The sequence below is a fragment of the Pithys albifrons genome, chromosome 5 (assembly GCF_047495875.1).
Source record: "Pithys albifrons albifrons isolate INPA30051 chromosome 5, PitAlb_v1, whole genome shotgun sequence".
Lineage (NCBI taxonomy): Eukaryota > Metazoa > Chordata > Aves > Passeriformes > Thamnophilidae > Pithys > Pithys albifrons.
The window spans coordinates 63,539,100-63,557,283 of NC_092462.1; the positions used below are offsets into that span (position 1 = coordinate 63,539,100).

General features: G+C 38.5%; 1 protein-coding gene across 5 annotated transcripts in view; it reads right to left on the reverse strand.

The window, feature by feature from the left end:
- The window catches only part of JAKMIP1 (janus kinase and microtubule interacting protein 1), a 155,277-nt gene that overhangs the window by 64,105 nt on the left and 72,988 nt on the right, over window positions 1-18,184 (reverse strand). For all 5 annotated transcript variants that reach the window (XM_071556829.1, XM_071556825.1, XM_071556828.1 and 2 more), the window contains 2 exons: window positions 17,037-17,316; window positions 7,171-7,665 (listed from right to left, as the gene is read on the reverse strand). In XM_071556829.1, coding sequence (XP_071412930.1) covers window positions 7,171-7,665; window positions 17,037-17,165 — 624 coding nt within the window. In that variant the 5' untranslated portion in view covers window positions 17,166-17,316. The remainder of the gene's footprint in view (window positions 1-7,170; window positions 7,666-17,036; window positions 17,317-18,184) is intronic.

Sequence of the window (18,184 nt, forward strand, 5' to 3'; positions counted from 1 at the left end):
TGATAGGAGGTTTCTCACATCTTTCTCAAAAGCCATTATTGTAGCAACTGACAACTTGTACTACTGGATTTCACCTGCTATCTATCTGAAATGCTTATTGACAGAGCTATAATGAACAAGCAGTCAAGACCATGAAAAATGTAGCAGAACTAAGTAATACAAGCATTATAATACTTTTGTCCAGGTGCCACACCATATGTAGCTTTTGTGGGGTTTTAATCCTGCTCCATATTTTTTAAGGAGATATAAAAGTCAAATTTGTGACCTACCTACCATAACAGACTTTTCAGAAAATACTAAGAACAAACACAAAATGCTGAGCATGTGCTATAAAAAAGGTTTCATTAGATCTGCTTGGTTCAGGCTAAAACAAGGTCTGGCTGGAATGCTGCCCTGATAGCTCCTGAGAGGACAAGCATAAATCTTTGGAGGACAGAAAGCCAAGTATTATTTGCAGTCCTACAATGCTGGAGGTAGTGGAAGGGTCTTTGAAGGAGATTAGCTCAGCCTTGGAATGCAGCTGAAACATGCATCTCAAACAGATGGCAAAATCCAGGGCAGCAGCCTGCTATTTGGGATCAGCAGCTGTGTGTGACACACACACGTGTTTAAGTGGCCAAAAAGGAGGCTACAGCAGGCTCTGCCCAACCTTGCACAACTGCACTGGATGAGTCAAAGCTCAGCTTTCCAGTCTCAAAATTCAACACTTTGTTTTTGGAACCCAAACTCATGGGTACGTGCCACTGCACAAGTGAAGTGAGAAAAGCCAGACTCCACCCTTCTTCTCAGACCAGCAAAGGGTCTGGGAGTGTCCCTGACAAGAGCCAACTGTTCCTTCGCTCCGGAATTTTCAGGGACAAAAGATCTCTGCATTATCCCCAGAACTGAATGCAACATAGATACAAATTTCACTGCCTTAAAATGGCAAACTCCCAGTAATGGGAATGTGGGAGAACATGAATGTTATCAAAAATAGTTGCCACCACTGCGAAGTATTTAATTCTGGGGATTGCTTGAGTGTTAAACTTCTGCTTCTACTATTTTTCATGTTTTACTGAACAACGGTTGCTGAATAACTTAGAAGTATTCTATTGGGTCATCTAAATTTCATTCCCTGAAAACTGAAGGGAATAACACATTTCAATAGCTTCATCAATTCCTCAGATAAGGAAACAGAAAACATCTTGCTCAAATCTGTGGATGATATCAAATCTGGGGGAGCTGTTACTACGCTAGTGGACAAGTACACCATTCAGAGGGACTTAGACATGTTGGAGAAATGAGCCAAAAAACCCTCATGAAGTTTGCCTGACAGGTACAATATCCTGCCCCGGGAGAGTTCAATTGCCTGCAACCAAAAAGGTTGGATGCCAACTGAAGTTGGCAGTTCTGCAATGGGAATAAAGAAAGAAGAAAGAAAAAAGGAAGGACTTTGGTGTCCTGTAGGGCAAGTTCGATATGGGTCAGTGGTGAGAGCTTGCAATAACTGAAGTTAACTTTATACAGTGCCAAACCAGGAGGAGTGTAGCCAGAAGAATAGAGAAGCAATTTAGCCTTTTATTGAGAATTTGTGAAACCACACCAGGAACAGAGCAGCCACTTTTGGGCTCACCAGCACAAAAAAGGTATTGACAAACTGGCATAAGTGCCATATAACTGGAGGAAGGCCAGTAAGACCACTATGGGGCTGCAGCACTCAGCATTCAAGGGATGGATTAAGGGTGCCAGGCTCACTGAGCCAGCCAAGGGAAGAAGGCAGAATGCATTACAGTGTCAGACACGCATTCAGCTGTCTCAAGGGTCACACGGGGATGAACAAAGCAGACATTTCTCCAAGATGCACAGCAAAAACAGGAGTGACAATCAAAGTTACAGGAAGAAGGAAGTTTCCCAGTGACTAGGCATTGGGGCAGGCTGTCACACAGACTGTTGAACTCAACTTGGGAGATTTTCAAACTGGGCTGCAGGAGGCACAGAGCAACCTGATCCAACTTGGAAGGCAGCGCTGCTTTGAGAAGTACATTGGGGCAGTGACCTTGAGAGAACCCTCACCACCTACATTTTTCTGTGATTGTATGATATGGCAGTTCACATATGGAATGTCAATGCTGAATAACACACTAGGGACAGACAGACAAATATTAAGAGTTTTTCAAGGTTAGAAAATAGGAATTTGTGAAGGACATGAGTTGAAATTTTGTTTTGTACTGAACTGGAACAGTCTAATTTTTAATTCTGAAAATTTATTGCTCTCAGTCTTTTAGAAGTCTTCACTTAAATTATGAGATGCCGTGTTACACACAGACACAAAACTGAAATAATACATTAAAATACAAATATAAATGGTACATAAGCTTATTCCGTAAGAGGGTTTTTCCCTTGAAGGGAAGTTTCAGTGAAACTGCCTCGATTTTTACCTTTAAAAACTGCTTAATCTATTAGTTTGAATTATATTCTTCCATATGCTGCATTATATATATATATCTGGCAAACACCAAACAGAATTCGAGTTCCACACTGGAAGGAGTTTTTAATGTATGCAGCAAGATAATTTGGACTAAGGAGAATAAGGACACTTAAATGGTGCATCTGTCTCCATAAATCATGGCTGATCAGGAATTTCTAAAAACCACTAGTGAAAACAATTTTTTTTTACTTTGATTCTATTAACAGCAAAAGGATTTTCTGCCTTGTAAGTATGAACCTGGAGTACTGTTATATACCCTTCAGACAACTTTTATGATGGTATTTGAAAATACAATCAACATATGCAAATTTAATTCATCTAGTGTACTGTGTGCCCTGTTAAACAGGGACCTTATCGTGCATGTAATAAGATCAGTGGAATCTTTTACAATTATTTGGTGGTTAAGAAAACTGGGACTATTTTACATTAAAGTGAAATAAGTCTTTTAATCAATTTCAATCCAAGCTGCTTAATAACATTTAGGAAGACTGTATGTGTAAATATTTTAACAGGGTAGAATGGTATTTAGATGTTGAATAGATAAAGGCTTGATGTTAAAGACATGTCCAATATAAGAAACAATATTTACTGAAACCATACACCACAAAATGCAGGATGCAAGTGTCATCTGCTTATTCCAAAGTTTAAATATTATGTTTATATTACCCATGTTCACAAAATAAAGTTTCTTATTCAAGAAATACTCTAAATGAGTAATCAGTGATGCCATAATTCAATATCCTTTTAATGACTGGGCTTTTGAATATATTTTTCAAGACAAGCACTGTAAAGTGTCCATTATTTTTACCTCTGCAAAAACAGTACCTAGAGAAACACATCTTTCAAAGTAAGGGCCTTCTTAAAAACAGTGTGCAAGTAGTCTCAGAATAAGTGTAACCTGTAATTAGTAAGATATATAATTACTAGCCATGCCTTCCTTCCCAGCTGTGCTGCTAACAGAGCAACGTTGGTCTGTTTCCAAAGCTCACCAGCAATGTGAAGATGCTATTTCAGCAATGCCAGGCAAAGGAGAGAGACTTGACTTACTGCTGAAAACTAACTTTAAACCTGTCTCTAAAACCAAGTAAGTCAGTTAAATGGTAAGCTTAATCAAGGCCTAATTAAAACCAGATGAAATAAACTGTTCTTTTGTGTACTTTTTCTAAATTTAAATTAAACTTTAAATGTCTTTGTAGCACAGTTCTGTTCTTCAAGCTACTTCATAAAAACAATAAATTCAACTTCTTGTCACCATGAATGGGATCTGTATTAAATTCACTTGAATTAGACATCAGAAGGAAATCAGACATACCACTTACAACGATGTCATTAAAACAGAAGCCTATTGACACAGTGTTATTTAGGTATGCACACTGTTGCATCTGCAGCCCTCAGCAGGATGTATGCTTTGAGTCTGTTAACACTGAACCTCCAGGAACAAAAATGTTCAACTATGATCTTGTATACCTTTAAAAAAAACACCAACTTGACCCATAAAAACAGCCTTTAACATTTTTCCTTCATGCATATTATTTTTCAGTTTACTATTTCTGATTTTTTCCCTTTACTTTCATTTGCTGGCTTGTAATGTTAATTCTTTCTATGAATCTGTATCAACGTTCTATAGAACAATACAAGTGTTCAGACTCATCAGAAAATACAGGCTAAAGAATCAAGTAATAGCTCTTCTTGCTCTCATCTTATTTTCCAAGGTGTCTCTTTACTTTTAAGTCATCTATTTCATTTGTCTCTCCAGTTTGTCACTAGCTATTTTTACTTCTGGTTTCTTAGCTGCCAGCACATTGTGTTGATGCATATATACAAAAGGATGTATTTTCTTGGGGGTAGGGGAATGAAATCCACATCATCTAGACTTCCTTAAATTAATGAGAACATTTATATCACTGTTATATTGTCAGTTACAGGAACAGACAAATTCCAATACAATTTCATACTGCACAGAGAAAGTGTTTTGTATTTTTTTGCCAAATAGCTATTTTTTTGCCTTATTATTCCCCATTCAACATTGTGTCTATTGAGGTTTTCTGAGTGTTTTCCATTGCTTAATTCAAGACTGTGAAGACAATCTTATAACTGATTAATCATATTTCTAAATACTGACATTTTTACAGTACAAGCATGCCTGTTAATGTACTCAATATAATTGTATCCATATCCATAGTCAAAGGATTTTCCTATTTTCCTTTCTCAAGACCTATTTTTTGATAACTGCCAAGAATTGAAAGATTTTACTCAAATTTGTCATCACTCTTACAATTCATGGCAAAAATACTGATTTCTTATTTTGCCCAGCTGCAACATCTGTAAGAAATATATTTGCAAAAGTAACCTGTGATCTGAAATGCAAAATAAATCAGCCAAGTCTGACAAGACAATCAGACTGCACACTGAATTACTCCATTTGAATTTGAATTACAGTATGACCAGGCCATTAAGACTGTTAATCCCAAAGATGCTGGTTTCTTAATAGTGCCATAAAACACTACACACATACAAAAGGGCATATTAATTGAAGTTCAGTAACAGAACTGTGCTAATATTAATAACACTGCCTGTCTCATCCTTGGCATTTCATTCCAGAAGGGTGAGAACCAACTGAGAACCCCAAATACAGAGCTGATAGGGTTAAACTGAAATTGAAGGCAAGCATGCCTTGAACTAATTAAAATGGAGGGGGAAAGAGAGAGGAAAATATCCTGATGATCAGACTCTATAATCCCACTGGCTCTCTCAAAGGAGCAGAGCAGCATCCAGGAACCTTGCAGTATTTTTTTACCTCACCCCAGATTTAAAGAGCACCTTATGCAATAACAACAGCCTAAATTCTTCTAACTCCTAGAAGAAACACTCCTCTCAAAAAAACCCAAACCATACAATTTAATGCAAAAGTTGAAATTCATTATATGAAAGGAGTCAAGGTACTACAAGGCAGCACCAGCCTCCTGAAGGAAGATACAGACATTTCCCATGAAAGCCCATGGGATCAGCATGAGGCTTCCTCTGGTGCTGGGAACAGGGAACCAGAGTTATCTACACACTACCCCAATACATTCACCTTTTCAGAGTAAGAGGTCCAGCAAGGCCCAAACTAGAATTCTGAATGACTTGACAGGATTTTTGTGTGCCAGACAGAAAGCAGAGTGCCCTTCTTCATCAACCTTGCACAACAGAAGTCTGAAAGCTTTTACTCTTGAAAAAGAAAAATTAAGTATTTCCTTTAAAATACCACTCAAAGGCATGACAAAGGTGTATTTACTGGGGTGACTTCTCATGGCAGAATTTGGGATGCATCACTTATGTGGCTCACCTCATCATTTTTTGGTAAGGTAACCCTCTTTGAGAAGGTTAAATTCATTTAGAAAATGTCCTCAAGAAAAAGACATACCACAATGTATCAGTCTTCTCTCCTTGCTAATACCTTTTAAAATTGCCTGTACTTCACAGTCATGATTTTAGAATTCTACATCACAATAGTGAACAAAATATGAAAGTAATTATGTTTGCAGAAACTCCACATTGTCAGTCTTTGCAGTGGTCTTTAATTAATGAAGGAAATAATACCCCTGAGACTCGATCAACATCCAATTCATTTCAAGCATAAATATTACTGCATTAAAAGCTTTCATTGCCTCAGACAGAAAATCACAACCATTAAACAGATATTACACATTTATATCTTGCCCTCACTGTAATTTTTCCTAAGGAATACAAGAAATAAGAGGTCATATCTGTGCAAATGCAAACTGCCATGATATTTTCTTAAAGAAACTGATGTTTCATTCTATTTGACGTCTGTATTTCTTGACATAAAATAAATATTATGCTTATTAGAAGTTTAGATTTTATTTCCATAGCTATGGTACTGCTAGTTTGTGCAGATTAACAATTAGATATATGCACATATATGGAAAGTATCACAGTACCAAACAGAGGTATCATCTGATGAAGACCTCTCTAAAGGTACTACTGTGTACAGCCCATCTTCAGTCTTTACATTTTCCAAAGCTGAATAATTTGAAATATTTGGGGCACCCCTTGTCAGGAAATATTGCCTGGTTTTCAATGTTACACAAACAGCACAGCCTGCCATCTGTGCTGAAACCCTAGGGCTTATGAAGCGTGAAGAAAAGCCTGCTGTTCTAGGCCCTAACTTTTCTGCTGCTAGAGAAAAATGAAAGATTTTGAAAATTAAAAAAGGTCAACAGTGCTGAAAATTCAACAACCTGGATAAAGGTGCAGAAGAAGCAAAGACACCATCTTGTTTCTTGCAATTAGTTCCTCCAATTTAAAGATAAAAGCTCTACGAGAAGTTAGTTTTGCCATCTAACAAAGGTGTTCTTGCACTGTCAGATGAGCAATGCCTGACTTGTTCTGTTAACTGAGAGTATAGTTGAGCAAGTAGGAAAGGGAAAGTGTATGTCTTTAATCTATTGAGAAAATTCATCCTGGAAAGAACTGGTTGACTCATCTCCATTTGGTGGAACATAAAGCTTTTGGCTACATAAGCCATGGAGCCAAGGTTCATCTTTGCTGTAAAGAGGAAAAAGTAGTGGAAATAGTGGCCCATTGTAGCAATCAGTACTGATGAAAGATGTCACTGCCAAAGATATTTATGAGCACATGCAGCAATACGTTAATACCTGCTATAAACTGAAATAAACAGCATTACTTAATGAACTTACCAGTCTGCGGATCTCCCTCTCACATTCCCGCTTTATTCTATTAATCTCATCCTGGTGGGACTGATAAGCCGTGCGCAGGTCGGCAGCCTTCATTTTATCTGCCTGCATGATGTTGTTCAAAGCTTCTTCAAGCTGCTTTTTGCCAGATTTCAGCTCCAAGATCTCTTGTTGCAACTTCATTCGTTCGCTGTCGAACGCCTTGCGAGCCTCCTCCTTTGCTTCGCTCAGCAGTGCCGTCTTCACTTTGTCAGCCGCTCCGTCCCGCAGGACGTTCACTGTCGACTGCAAACGCTGAATTTCACCATCTTTGATCTTCACCATTCTTGCCACCTCCTGCTCGTGCTGCCGGATCAGGAGCTCTCTGACACTCTGAAGTTCCTTCATTTTCTCCTCATGGAGCTTGGCTTTCAGTTCAGAAACATAGGCAGTGTGCTTGTGCTGCTCCTGCTCCCTTTCTTGCTTAACCTCTTGGATTTTTTCTCTCAGTTTACCCACCTGGAACAATAAAAAGATACTGATCAACAAGCACTACCACACTCTTAAAAGTCACAAAGGAAACTTTTCCTAAAACATTACTATAAACCTATTCTGAATATTTAAAAACAAAGACTGCACACCTGACGCTTCTCTCTCCTGTAAACAGCTAGAGAACCAGGACTGGGAGAAGGCCATGCTCAGAAATCTGCTATGGGGATGTGCAATTGGCAATGACTTCTCACAGTTTTTGGGAATAAAACAAAACTGAACAACATGCAATCTAGTTATCTCGCTTCCTGCACCAACCACGCCAGACTACTCTCACCCATAGCCCCCCTACTGTACTCTGTAAGTAGACGGAAAATGAATCAAACACAGAGAAAAGAGTTTGTGTTTATGCTGGGAATACTTTTGTTTTGGATTTCTTAATTTCTTAGCTTTTTTAATGGGGAAGTCCTTACTAGATAAGCCAAAAGAATTGGCCTTCTGAAAAATCAAGTCTACTCAATGGATCTCAGACCTCACTCCAAAACTGAGACTAGTCATGTCAGCAGACGTTTTAGAAAATATAGGCCAGTGACTCTAAGGGCTGGGGAGGGAGTAGGGAAAATTGTTATGGCCTTATATAGTAATAACCACTGTGATGGAACCTCATTATAAAATGATGCTCAGAAGGCTGCATGGAAAGCAATGATTTTTCCAAGTGGGATTAGCCATTAATTTAGAAGGAAAAAAAAAAAAAGCAGCTCGTGGGTCTATTGCAGGATATCAGAAAGGCTACAATGTGTTTCATCAGGCACAGTGTTGGTAATATCTCTCTGCTATCTCTATCAGGGTGAATGCCAAAACGTGGGCTGTATGCATGTACTTCTCATCTAAAGCAAAAACAGAGGCAGAGGTTTCAAAGACTTTGAGTGGCAATACAAACATGCCCGTGGTGCAAATCATGGTAAGGCAGCTATGTCCCTGCAGGTCCACAGTGGAACAGAGATCAACCTGCAGCCATTGGATGACCCCACACTGGATGTGCCCAAAGCAGGCTCTGACCTCGCAGGAAGCCCATGCTGGAGGAGGCTCCTGGCAGGACCTGTGGATCCATGGAGAGAGGAGTCCACACTAGAGCAGGTTTGTTGTTAGCATTTGCATCCCTGTGGAGTCACTTCACCTCCATGGGAGGGACGTGATGGAGCAGTTCATGAAGAACTACAGTCCCTGGGAAGGACTCACCTAAGAGAAGTCCACGAAGGAGTGTCTCCCATAGGAGAGACCCCATGCTGGAGTAGGAGAAGAGTGTGAGCAGTTCTTGCCCTGAGGAGGAAGGAGTAGCAGAGACATTGTGTGGTGCACTGACCACAGCCTCCATTCCCTGTCCCCCTGTGCCACTGGTGGGGAGGGGGCAGAGAGTTTGTGACTAAACTTGAGCCTAGGAAGAAGGGAAGGGTGGGGAGAAGGTGATTTAGATTTACTTTCATCTCTCAATACCCTACTCTGTAATTTATTGGCAATAAATTAATCTTCTCCAAGTCGACTTTGTTTTGCCTGTGACAGTAACTGGTTAATGATCTCTTACTGTCCTTATCTGGACCCATGAGCCTTTCATTCTATTTTCTCTCTCATACCCAGCTGAGGAGGGCAGTGATAAACCATCTTTGGTGGGCATCTGCTGCCAAGCCAGGATCAACCCACCACAACTCGATCCAAAGCACGGACAGTGAACTCTCCCTGTGCAGAAGGCATTATGATCCTATTATTTTGAAGAGTAACTTTGGGAATTAACAAACTCAAACTTACCCTTGATTTAAATATATATATAAAAGAATAAAGGAAACAGACTGGAACAAGAGAGGAAGAAAAAGTATCTACATTTTTATGAAAGTAATCTACATGCATGGTGGATAAATACCAGCTAGGACAGTACTATAATTACAGCTGTGTAAAAGGTAACAGCTCTGAACCAGACATTGTGAGAAGCAGATTTTATTGCTCAGTTACTGTTACTCTATTCCAAGATGATTTGATCACATATGTTTATTAAGAGAGATAGAGGCAGGGAGTGGTTTCCCAAAATGTTAAGTTTGGCTATTGGAAATTATCTGCAGGAAATATCCATATATTATTTCTGCAGATGGGATCACATTTAGTTCCAAGCCTATAGTGGATAGCACTTATTTTCAGTGCTTGCATTAGGGTACCCAGTTCCATAGAAGAATCCATGGCAAAAAGGTTGCAATAGATGATGTTTAAAGGTCTCTTCCAAACCAAACTATTGCATGATGCTACAACAAAGCTAAGTCACCTATTTACTATCAGAAATGGATGACTTTATAGATAAATTTGCAAACAAAACAACATTCATTATTTACTCATTGCCTTACTGATGAGCAAAGAAAATTGAAATGAAACTGAGCAATAAAACCTACTAAAAACAACACAGAGAAACAAACTGTATAATGGCATATATAAATATGGTTAATATACCTCCAGAGCTACAGTAATTTTAAATTAATCACATCATACATAAAGAATGCAACTGAAAGGCAGTTTTTAATATAGCACATTCATCAAACTTCCTGAAAGCATTTTTAGTGTATGAAAAACAGATTTTGAAATTTTGAAGGAGCACTGAGTTACACAAAATGGCATACTTGTTTGATTTTTTTGTCTTTCACTGAAATGAGGGAAGGCAACATCTATATGCATTGTTGCTGACAGTGAGAACACATATTAAACCACTCAGAGTGACAGAGTATTATCATATATCACTACTAATTTTATCTAAATGCTTCAGCAAGAGCAATTTAAACAAGAATTAAAAAATCCTTCTAAAGTTCTTGGATTTTTACACAGAATCTTAAATGCTTATCACACCTCATGACCCAGAAAAAAAGATGAATCCTAATTCTCAAGGTCTTTAAAAAGTTTTTTTGTTACTGCTTCTTATCAGAGAAGATGCAAAGTTAGATCTGACTGTTAAATCTTTCCTGAAAGCCATAAGCTGCCCTTACCACATCCCTCCATCCCTCTCCTGCACACTGTGCAGTTCTGTGCACGTCTGGCTTCCAGACCAAATGATTGAATGAAAATAGTACTGTGGTATTTTCCCATATGTCTAAGTCTCAGTTTCAAAATGAACTTAAACTGTAAGGCAATGTCTCTTTTTTTAATTTCTGGAACTTTTTTTCCCCAACGAAGAGAGCTATTCTATCCAAGAAATAAAGCCAATAAGGAAACGAAGTCAGGTAGGATATCAGGTCACCAATAAACCAGCTACTTTCTACCCTTCTGAATTAAATCTTTAATAATTGGTGCACATTGACACAATGCTGTTGCCATAACAAAAGCTGGCTTCTTCAAAAAAAATGTTACACATCATTGCTTCCTCCCTTTCTTGTGTCTGAAGTGTGCCTGGCCTGAAAGCAGGATTTTCTCTAAAACAAGATGATTGTATTTTCATAGGGCATTTGCATCTGGTGTTGTTTTTTATAACAATGTGCTTTGTGCACTTCAGACAGAAAAATAATATTTCATCTATATGATTGGAGTCAATGGCATAATTTTTAAATTATCCGTTTCTAAAAGGCAATGCCCTATTAAATCATATGTGTTTCCAAGTGTTACCAAACCATGGCCCCAGTAAAAATGTTATGATAAGAACTTACTAAAGACTACCTCATTTTTTTCCTCTTGGATTTAAATGCAGACTTTTTTAATTTGTGGCACAATAGTCAATCACATGAGGAATGTCCCTCCCACTGCCTTTTCCCAGGAACTGCAAACTTGCGTGTAAAAAAACCAGAAGGTCATTGGGAACAGTCAGCATGGATTCAACAGGGGAAAATCATGCTTGACCAATCTGATAACTGTCTATGATGGCCTGGAAGGATGGGTCAACAAGGGGAGAATAGTGGATATTGTCTACCTTGACTTCAGCAAGGCTTGTGACACTGTCTCCCACAACATCCTCATAGGTGAGATTAGGAAACATGGGTTAGAGAACGGACAGTGAGGTGGACTGAGAACTGGCTGAATGGCAGAGCTCAGAGGGTCACAGTCAGCAGAGCGGAATCCAGTTGGAGGCCTGTACTCAGTGGTGTTCTCCAGGGATCAGGAGGATGAGTTCAATCTTATTCACCTTGCTTATCAATGACCTGGTGAAGGGATAGAACATACCCTCAGCAAGTTTGCTGATGAGACAAAGCTGGAGCGAGTGGCTGATACACCTGAAGGCTGTGCTGCCATTCAGGGGGACCTTGATAGGCTGCAGAGTTCAGCAGAAAGAAACCTAATGAGGTTCAACAAGGAAAGTGTAGGGTCCTGCACCTGCAGAAGAATAACCCCAAGTACCAGCAGAGGTTGAGGGCTGACCTACTAGAGAGCAGTTCCACAAAGAAGGGCTTGGGACTCTTGGCGGATGACAAGTTGACTGCGGCTGACAGTGTGCCCTGGGTGCCAGGAGGGCCAATGGTATCCTGGAGTGCACTGGGAAGAGTGTGGCCAGCAGGTTGAGGGAGGTGATCCTCCCCCTCTACTTGAGCATAATGAGGCCACATCTGGAGCATTCTGCTCATTTCTGGCCTCCACAGTTTAAGAAAGAGAGCCCAGCAAAGGGCCACAAAGATGATTGAGGGACTGCAGCATCTCTCTTACAAGGAGAGACTGCAGGAGCCAGGCCTGTTTATTCTGGAAAAGAGAAGACTGACAGGGGATTTCATCATCAATATATTCAAATATCTCCAAGGCAGATGTTGAGAGGGTGGTGCCAGACTCTTTTCAGTGGTGTCCAGCGACAGGACAAGGAGCAATGCCCATAGTTTTGTAAAATACCTAATTCTGCCTTGCAAAGTGCTGCCTGCATGGCAAAATTGCTTAACCCATATTGCTAAAGAAATATAGCACAAAGTGCTGACGTTATCTTGTTCTTGCTCACTGTATCTAGGCCTAAGCAATTACTAAAGACCATTGTACCATATATTAGAAGTCATAAATTAAGGTAACCTAGACACATCAATAGGATGAAATGGTAGGAAGCCAAGATGTTTTTACAAGATTTTGGCTAGGACACTTATGAAAGAAAGTTGAGAAGGTCAAACTGAGGAAGAGCATGGACTGAGGCAAAAAACTAGAGGCAGCACCACAAACCACACCAAGAATCAATGTCAAGAGAAGAATCTAGAAAGCTCTGCCTCTAACTCCACCTATGTACCACCCAAGTATAAATATTTTAATCACATATTGTAATAAATTAATATGCATTGCAACCATGTACTGTATTTGTATAAATATATCTATACTGGCATTAGTACTTGGAAGTGAGGTTTGTGCAGTGCGAACTGCCTCACTTCCTTGTGCAGAAATAAATACCTCGCTGCTAATGGACAAAAGCCTCTCTTAGTTTATTTTCAAGCTTTTTTGGTTTCAAATAAAACACAAGAAGTTTCACCTCAACAGGAAGAATTTTACAATTAGGGTGGCAGAGCACTGGAACAGCTGTCCAGAGAGGTTGTGGAGTCTCCGTCTCTGGAGACCTTCCAAACCCACCTGGACTTGTTCCTGTGTAAGCTGCTCTAGGTGATTCTGCCTTGGCAGGGTGGTTGGACTTGGTGATCTCCAGAGGTCCCATCCAGCTCTAAAAGTTCAGTCCTTCTGAGTACTCAGGTTCAATTTATTGCCAACAGTCACAAAGTCAGATTATTAAGGGTGAGGCAAACAGCTAAAGATGCTACTGTTTATTTTAAAAAACATATGCAAGAGCAACTTCCCTTCAAAAAACCAAAATTCTGTATGCTCTGCTTTTTCTAAAAAGTATGTAAACTCCAACTCTGGTCAAGCACACTTCTAGTGTTCAGCCAACAGCCTGTCTATTAAAATTTAAGCATGCAGTGGTTCGTGCCATTAAAATGATTCACTTAGATAAGACTGCTGTGAACATGAGCAACCAAGGATGCCACTATGAAAAAGGCAGATGAAACACCAGTCCCATTTTTATCAACACAACAGCCAAAGATTGAGGGGGAACAGCAACATATTTGTAACAGAAACCCTAATCTAAAACCAATGTACAGTCACAAGCAGAACATGGGTATTTAAAAGTAGTAACTGAACTTGGTGAAGATGGAATAATAGTGACAGCAAACACTATAACACTTTGCTGTCAAGAACAAAGTATTACTTGTAGCATGGGAAGACTACTTTCTACTTTTTCCTAACTATCTCAGTAGGTACTTTGTAATACTTGTTCCTAAATATTCTTGGGTCTCAGTATAAACATTTAAAAAACCACTGAGCTGACTGCCAAGTCCATGCTCATTCACTGTAGCTCCTCGTGCTCACTGCACCAGATTTTAAGGTTCAGCCAAAGCAAGTCCTGACTCCATGTTAAAATAAGTATAATTTTTATCCTTTGGTCAACTGCTACTCAATACCCAAATTTTGGATGTCTTCCAACCAAGCTTTTCCAATAGCAGAGCAAATGCAGTATGTGAGCTGCTGTACAGTTCATGCATTTCCTTCTCAAGGATCTCCATAGATGGCAGCAAACCTACAGTCCAGGAGGACATGCTACCTATCAACAGGCTGCCTAAAGATATCAAACAAATGCTCCTAAAACAAGAGGCAGTACACAGAAAGTAAGGCAGGGACACGATTCTTGCTTCACCCTTCAGGTAACATAAATGAGCCCATATACTCGCATGTCCAATGCCAAAACACCACCAGCAAGATCCACAATTATGCACTTTCAAAGTCCTGCGGACATACCAGTTTTGGGTCAGATATTGCATAAGCATGCAGGAAAATTCTTCTCTAGAAATTTCCTTAAATGGATCAACAACCAATGAAACAAAATGAACTGGGAAAATATACACAAAGTTTTGGATGTCTCTGGAGTAAAATTTTATTTCAGAGAAAGCAGTATTTTTCAGGCAGAAGTATGTTAAGACTAATTTCCACTTGTGATGTCTCTCATCAATTAGAATGTTCCTTCTCAGATAAATCATTAATGTAGGCATACACACGATGGACAAAATAGTTTAGGAAAATTAAATTAAATTAATTTGTCCCAAAAGAGTTTGTTACCTTTCTTGGCACGGTTTGTATCCCACAGGCCTCAGAGTTGTCTGTTTAGCAGCTTCAATACTTTGCTGTTACCTCTGTGCCAGTGAAACTAAACAATTTATTTAGAATTCCCTAATATTTTTACTTTTCTGATACCAACCCATGATTTCTGTTGGTTTTGTTCCTCATTTCCAAACTAGTCTAAACCAGAAAAATCTCTGTGGCTTGGATTTACTCATCTTGTCAGTCAAGGCATTCTGTGCAACTGCTGCTCAGACCAAGAATAGGCTGGGAAATAAACTATATAGTTCAGTTCTAGTTAAATGATTTATAGCAAGCACCACAGCACAGATGTGGGAAAGACACTGAAGATCTCCTTCCCTGCTTGCATCCTTCCAGAAATGCACTCCAGCATATCACAGAATTTACTACAGACTGCAATGTAATTACTGGCTGTAATTTCCTCTTTCATATCCACCTACAGAGTACATTATCTGAGCTCACTCATCTCTCTGCAGACGTATGTGCACAATACACAGACAACCTCAATACACCAGAAAAAATGAAATGCTCAAGCTGCAGAAAGATGAACAAGTAACCAAACTGAAGCAAATCTTACCACACTGAATATAGGTAAATAAACAGACTAGTTTAGAAAATGTCCCTGCAGCTGTTATGAGCTTGTAGTTACATCTCATTCTTAGCTGAATCAGAGTTAAACTTGATGCTATTACAGGTAAAGCATCAAACCTGGGAGTGTATCAGGACTAAACTCTTCCTAGGGTTCATGTAATATTTTTGTAGATTTTTTTAGAATCCAAATAATTTAAGGACTCAAAATTGATTCATTCTTCTGTCCAAGGTATAAGATAACTTTATGTGCTTTTTTCAATGCCATTTAAAAATTATAATAAAATTCACCTTTGTGCATGAAAAGTCATACTGAACAAATTAGGAAATAAGATAAAATATTTAAAAATAAGAATTTACTAATGTAAATGCTATCTACCACTCTCCAGAGAGAAACACTGAGATGTTAAAAATGACAGTGAAGTAATACAATTTATCACCCAGGAAACTATAGAGGATATTAGCCACTAGTAAATTTCATGGTGTGTGATTTTAAGAAACAAATTTGTGCCATTTGTTTAGAATTTATTCTCATTATATCAAAAAAGAGCAGGAGAAGTTGGATGAGGAAGCCAATAGCAAAACCCATTTCTGTTCACTCATCAATATTCCTGACACCTAAAACTTTTTTCTTTAGTCTTCAAGGAAGAAAAATTACCAAGGCAACACAAATTTAGTCAGCTGATATATACTGAACCTGTGGCTAATTCAAACAAGAATTAAGGCTTTATTGTTTCTTTTTCCTCTGTAAGAAATAAATACTGAAAATTGCATTTGCAGACGTTTTTTGGTTTGCTCTGTAAAATAAAATACAGTAAAAAGACCATTCAAAGCTGAGTATCCCACAAGTCTATTAAAGAAACTGGAATGTACAGACATTGTTATTCAGGTACTCCACATTTTACACTGATACAAAGGAACAAGGGTAGAACAAAGTATGTTATATAAAGTGAACATGTTTTCAGTGCATGCGTGTTCCACTGGTAAGTCTTTGAGATACTTGAACTACAGCATCACCAAACAAACACAGATAAATACCTCTATTAATCTCCAAAACTGCCTTGTGCAAAGTCAAACACGCTGAGATTAAGAAACTAATAGAATAGGAATGACCTTACTGGCTTACAGAAATACATAAAAGTAAATGCTAATCTTTACAACTATAAATGTACTTCATGAATTAACAATTTCTCCTAAGTGTTCTCTTGATTACCCCAATACCTGTTGAACGTGAGTTAGATAGACAAATATTGATGGATCTGTTGCATTAGCAATCAGATGCATCATAACTTCAGCACAGCAAATCAGGACTCCCACATAGATAATTTCCAGTTAATTTGTATTCTTCATAGGCATTTAAAGTGACACTTTAATAAGGTGCTGATGTTCGATTTTGAAGACAATTCTTTTTAGAACATACAGATTTCAGTGCTAAAATAAAAGAAAAAACTCCCTTGCCTTTAAAGCCATAGGAAGCTAATTACATTTGTGTTGCAAATTTCAGTGACTGGATGACTAGCGATATTTACTTTCTTTTGCACACTATTTGAAAGAGTTGGCACCAATTTCAAATTTATCAGGGGTTCTTCTGGTTTCACTTCTTTGTCAAGTTTTTTTTAATACTAATGCATTTTACTATCAAACTCCTGGTTTCTAACAGTGCTACTGTTAAGTAGAATGATCAGAAAATACAGATAAACAAATACCTTGCTTTTTTCTTGCTGGAATTCTATCTGGATGTTGGTTAGTTTAGATCGCAGCTCCTCATTAGCAGCTTGCAGGGCTTCAATCTCCATCTCGGACTTCTCTCCCTTGGCACGGCTTTTCTTTGACATAATTGTTTTTGAAGTTTAAAATAAAATTTTTGCTCTACACTGAGCTACCAGCAAGTGCTTTCTGCTTTTAGCAGTTAAGAGTTGTGTAGTATTCAACAAAATGTTTCACACAAATCTCTGCCATCGCGGGGTGAGAGCCGTCTCTCATGTCCTGGAAGAAACAAAGTAGTGGGAACAGAATCAAGCTACAGCACTGAGCAGAATCAAGCATTAAACTAACATCCAGGTTTTCAAATGCACTGAACTTTCTTTTGTTATATACTATGTTGCTTAGTGTACTAGAGTTTGAAAGAAACAGGTAGGGAAAGAAGTCACACAACATTTTACCGTCTCTAAACCCAATCCACGGTATTCTAATGTCCACAGAAATAAAATTCTTTACAGTTATGATAAATACAGTATACAAACAGAAATCATATCTGATTGAAGATCTAACCAGAAACATGCTCAGGATTCCCAAGAGGCACAAAGAAAACTGTAGGTTAACTGAGGCTCATGTTTCAGTGGGAATAGTTTCTTTCCTGCAGTAAGAAGAGAGTATTTCTCATCCTAGGGTACTAGTTATAATGCATCATTGTAATATTCTTAATTATCATCGAGTCTCACAGCAACAGCAGCTATGAAAAAGGTATCACAAAACTGGAAAAGCATGCAAAACTATTTCTTAAAATGTCATACATAAAAGCTGTTTATGTTCAGGGCTGATACTGTTTGGAAAGCTGTAATTAAAACTGAAAGTATTCAACTTCATTTTATTTCCCAGCCTGCTCAAAGTTTAAAAATTATTCAATTATTTAAATCAGCTTTATGCAATATTCGAGGAGAATATCAATAGCAGACAAAGAACCCTAATTCCAATATTTAGGAAATCCCATGATTAGTCTGTTTCATAAGCAGTTATAGAAGCTTAATCTGTGACTTTTTTCCTCTCTGCTAAGAATAACCTGGTGCTCCACAAGAACAAACTGAGGAACAAGTGCTATCAATGCTAAATTAGCTTCCAAACCCACATCCTCTGC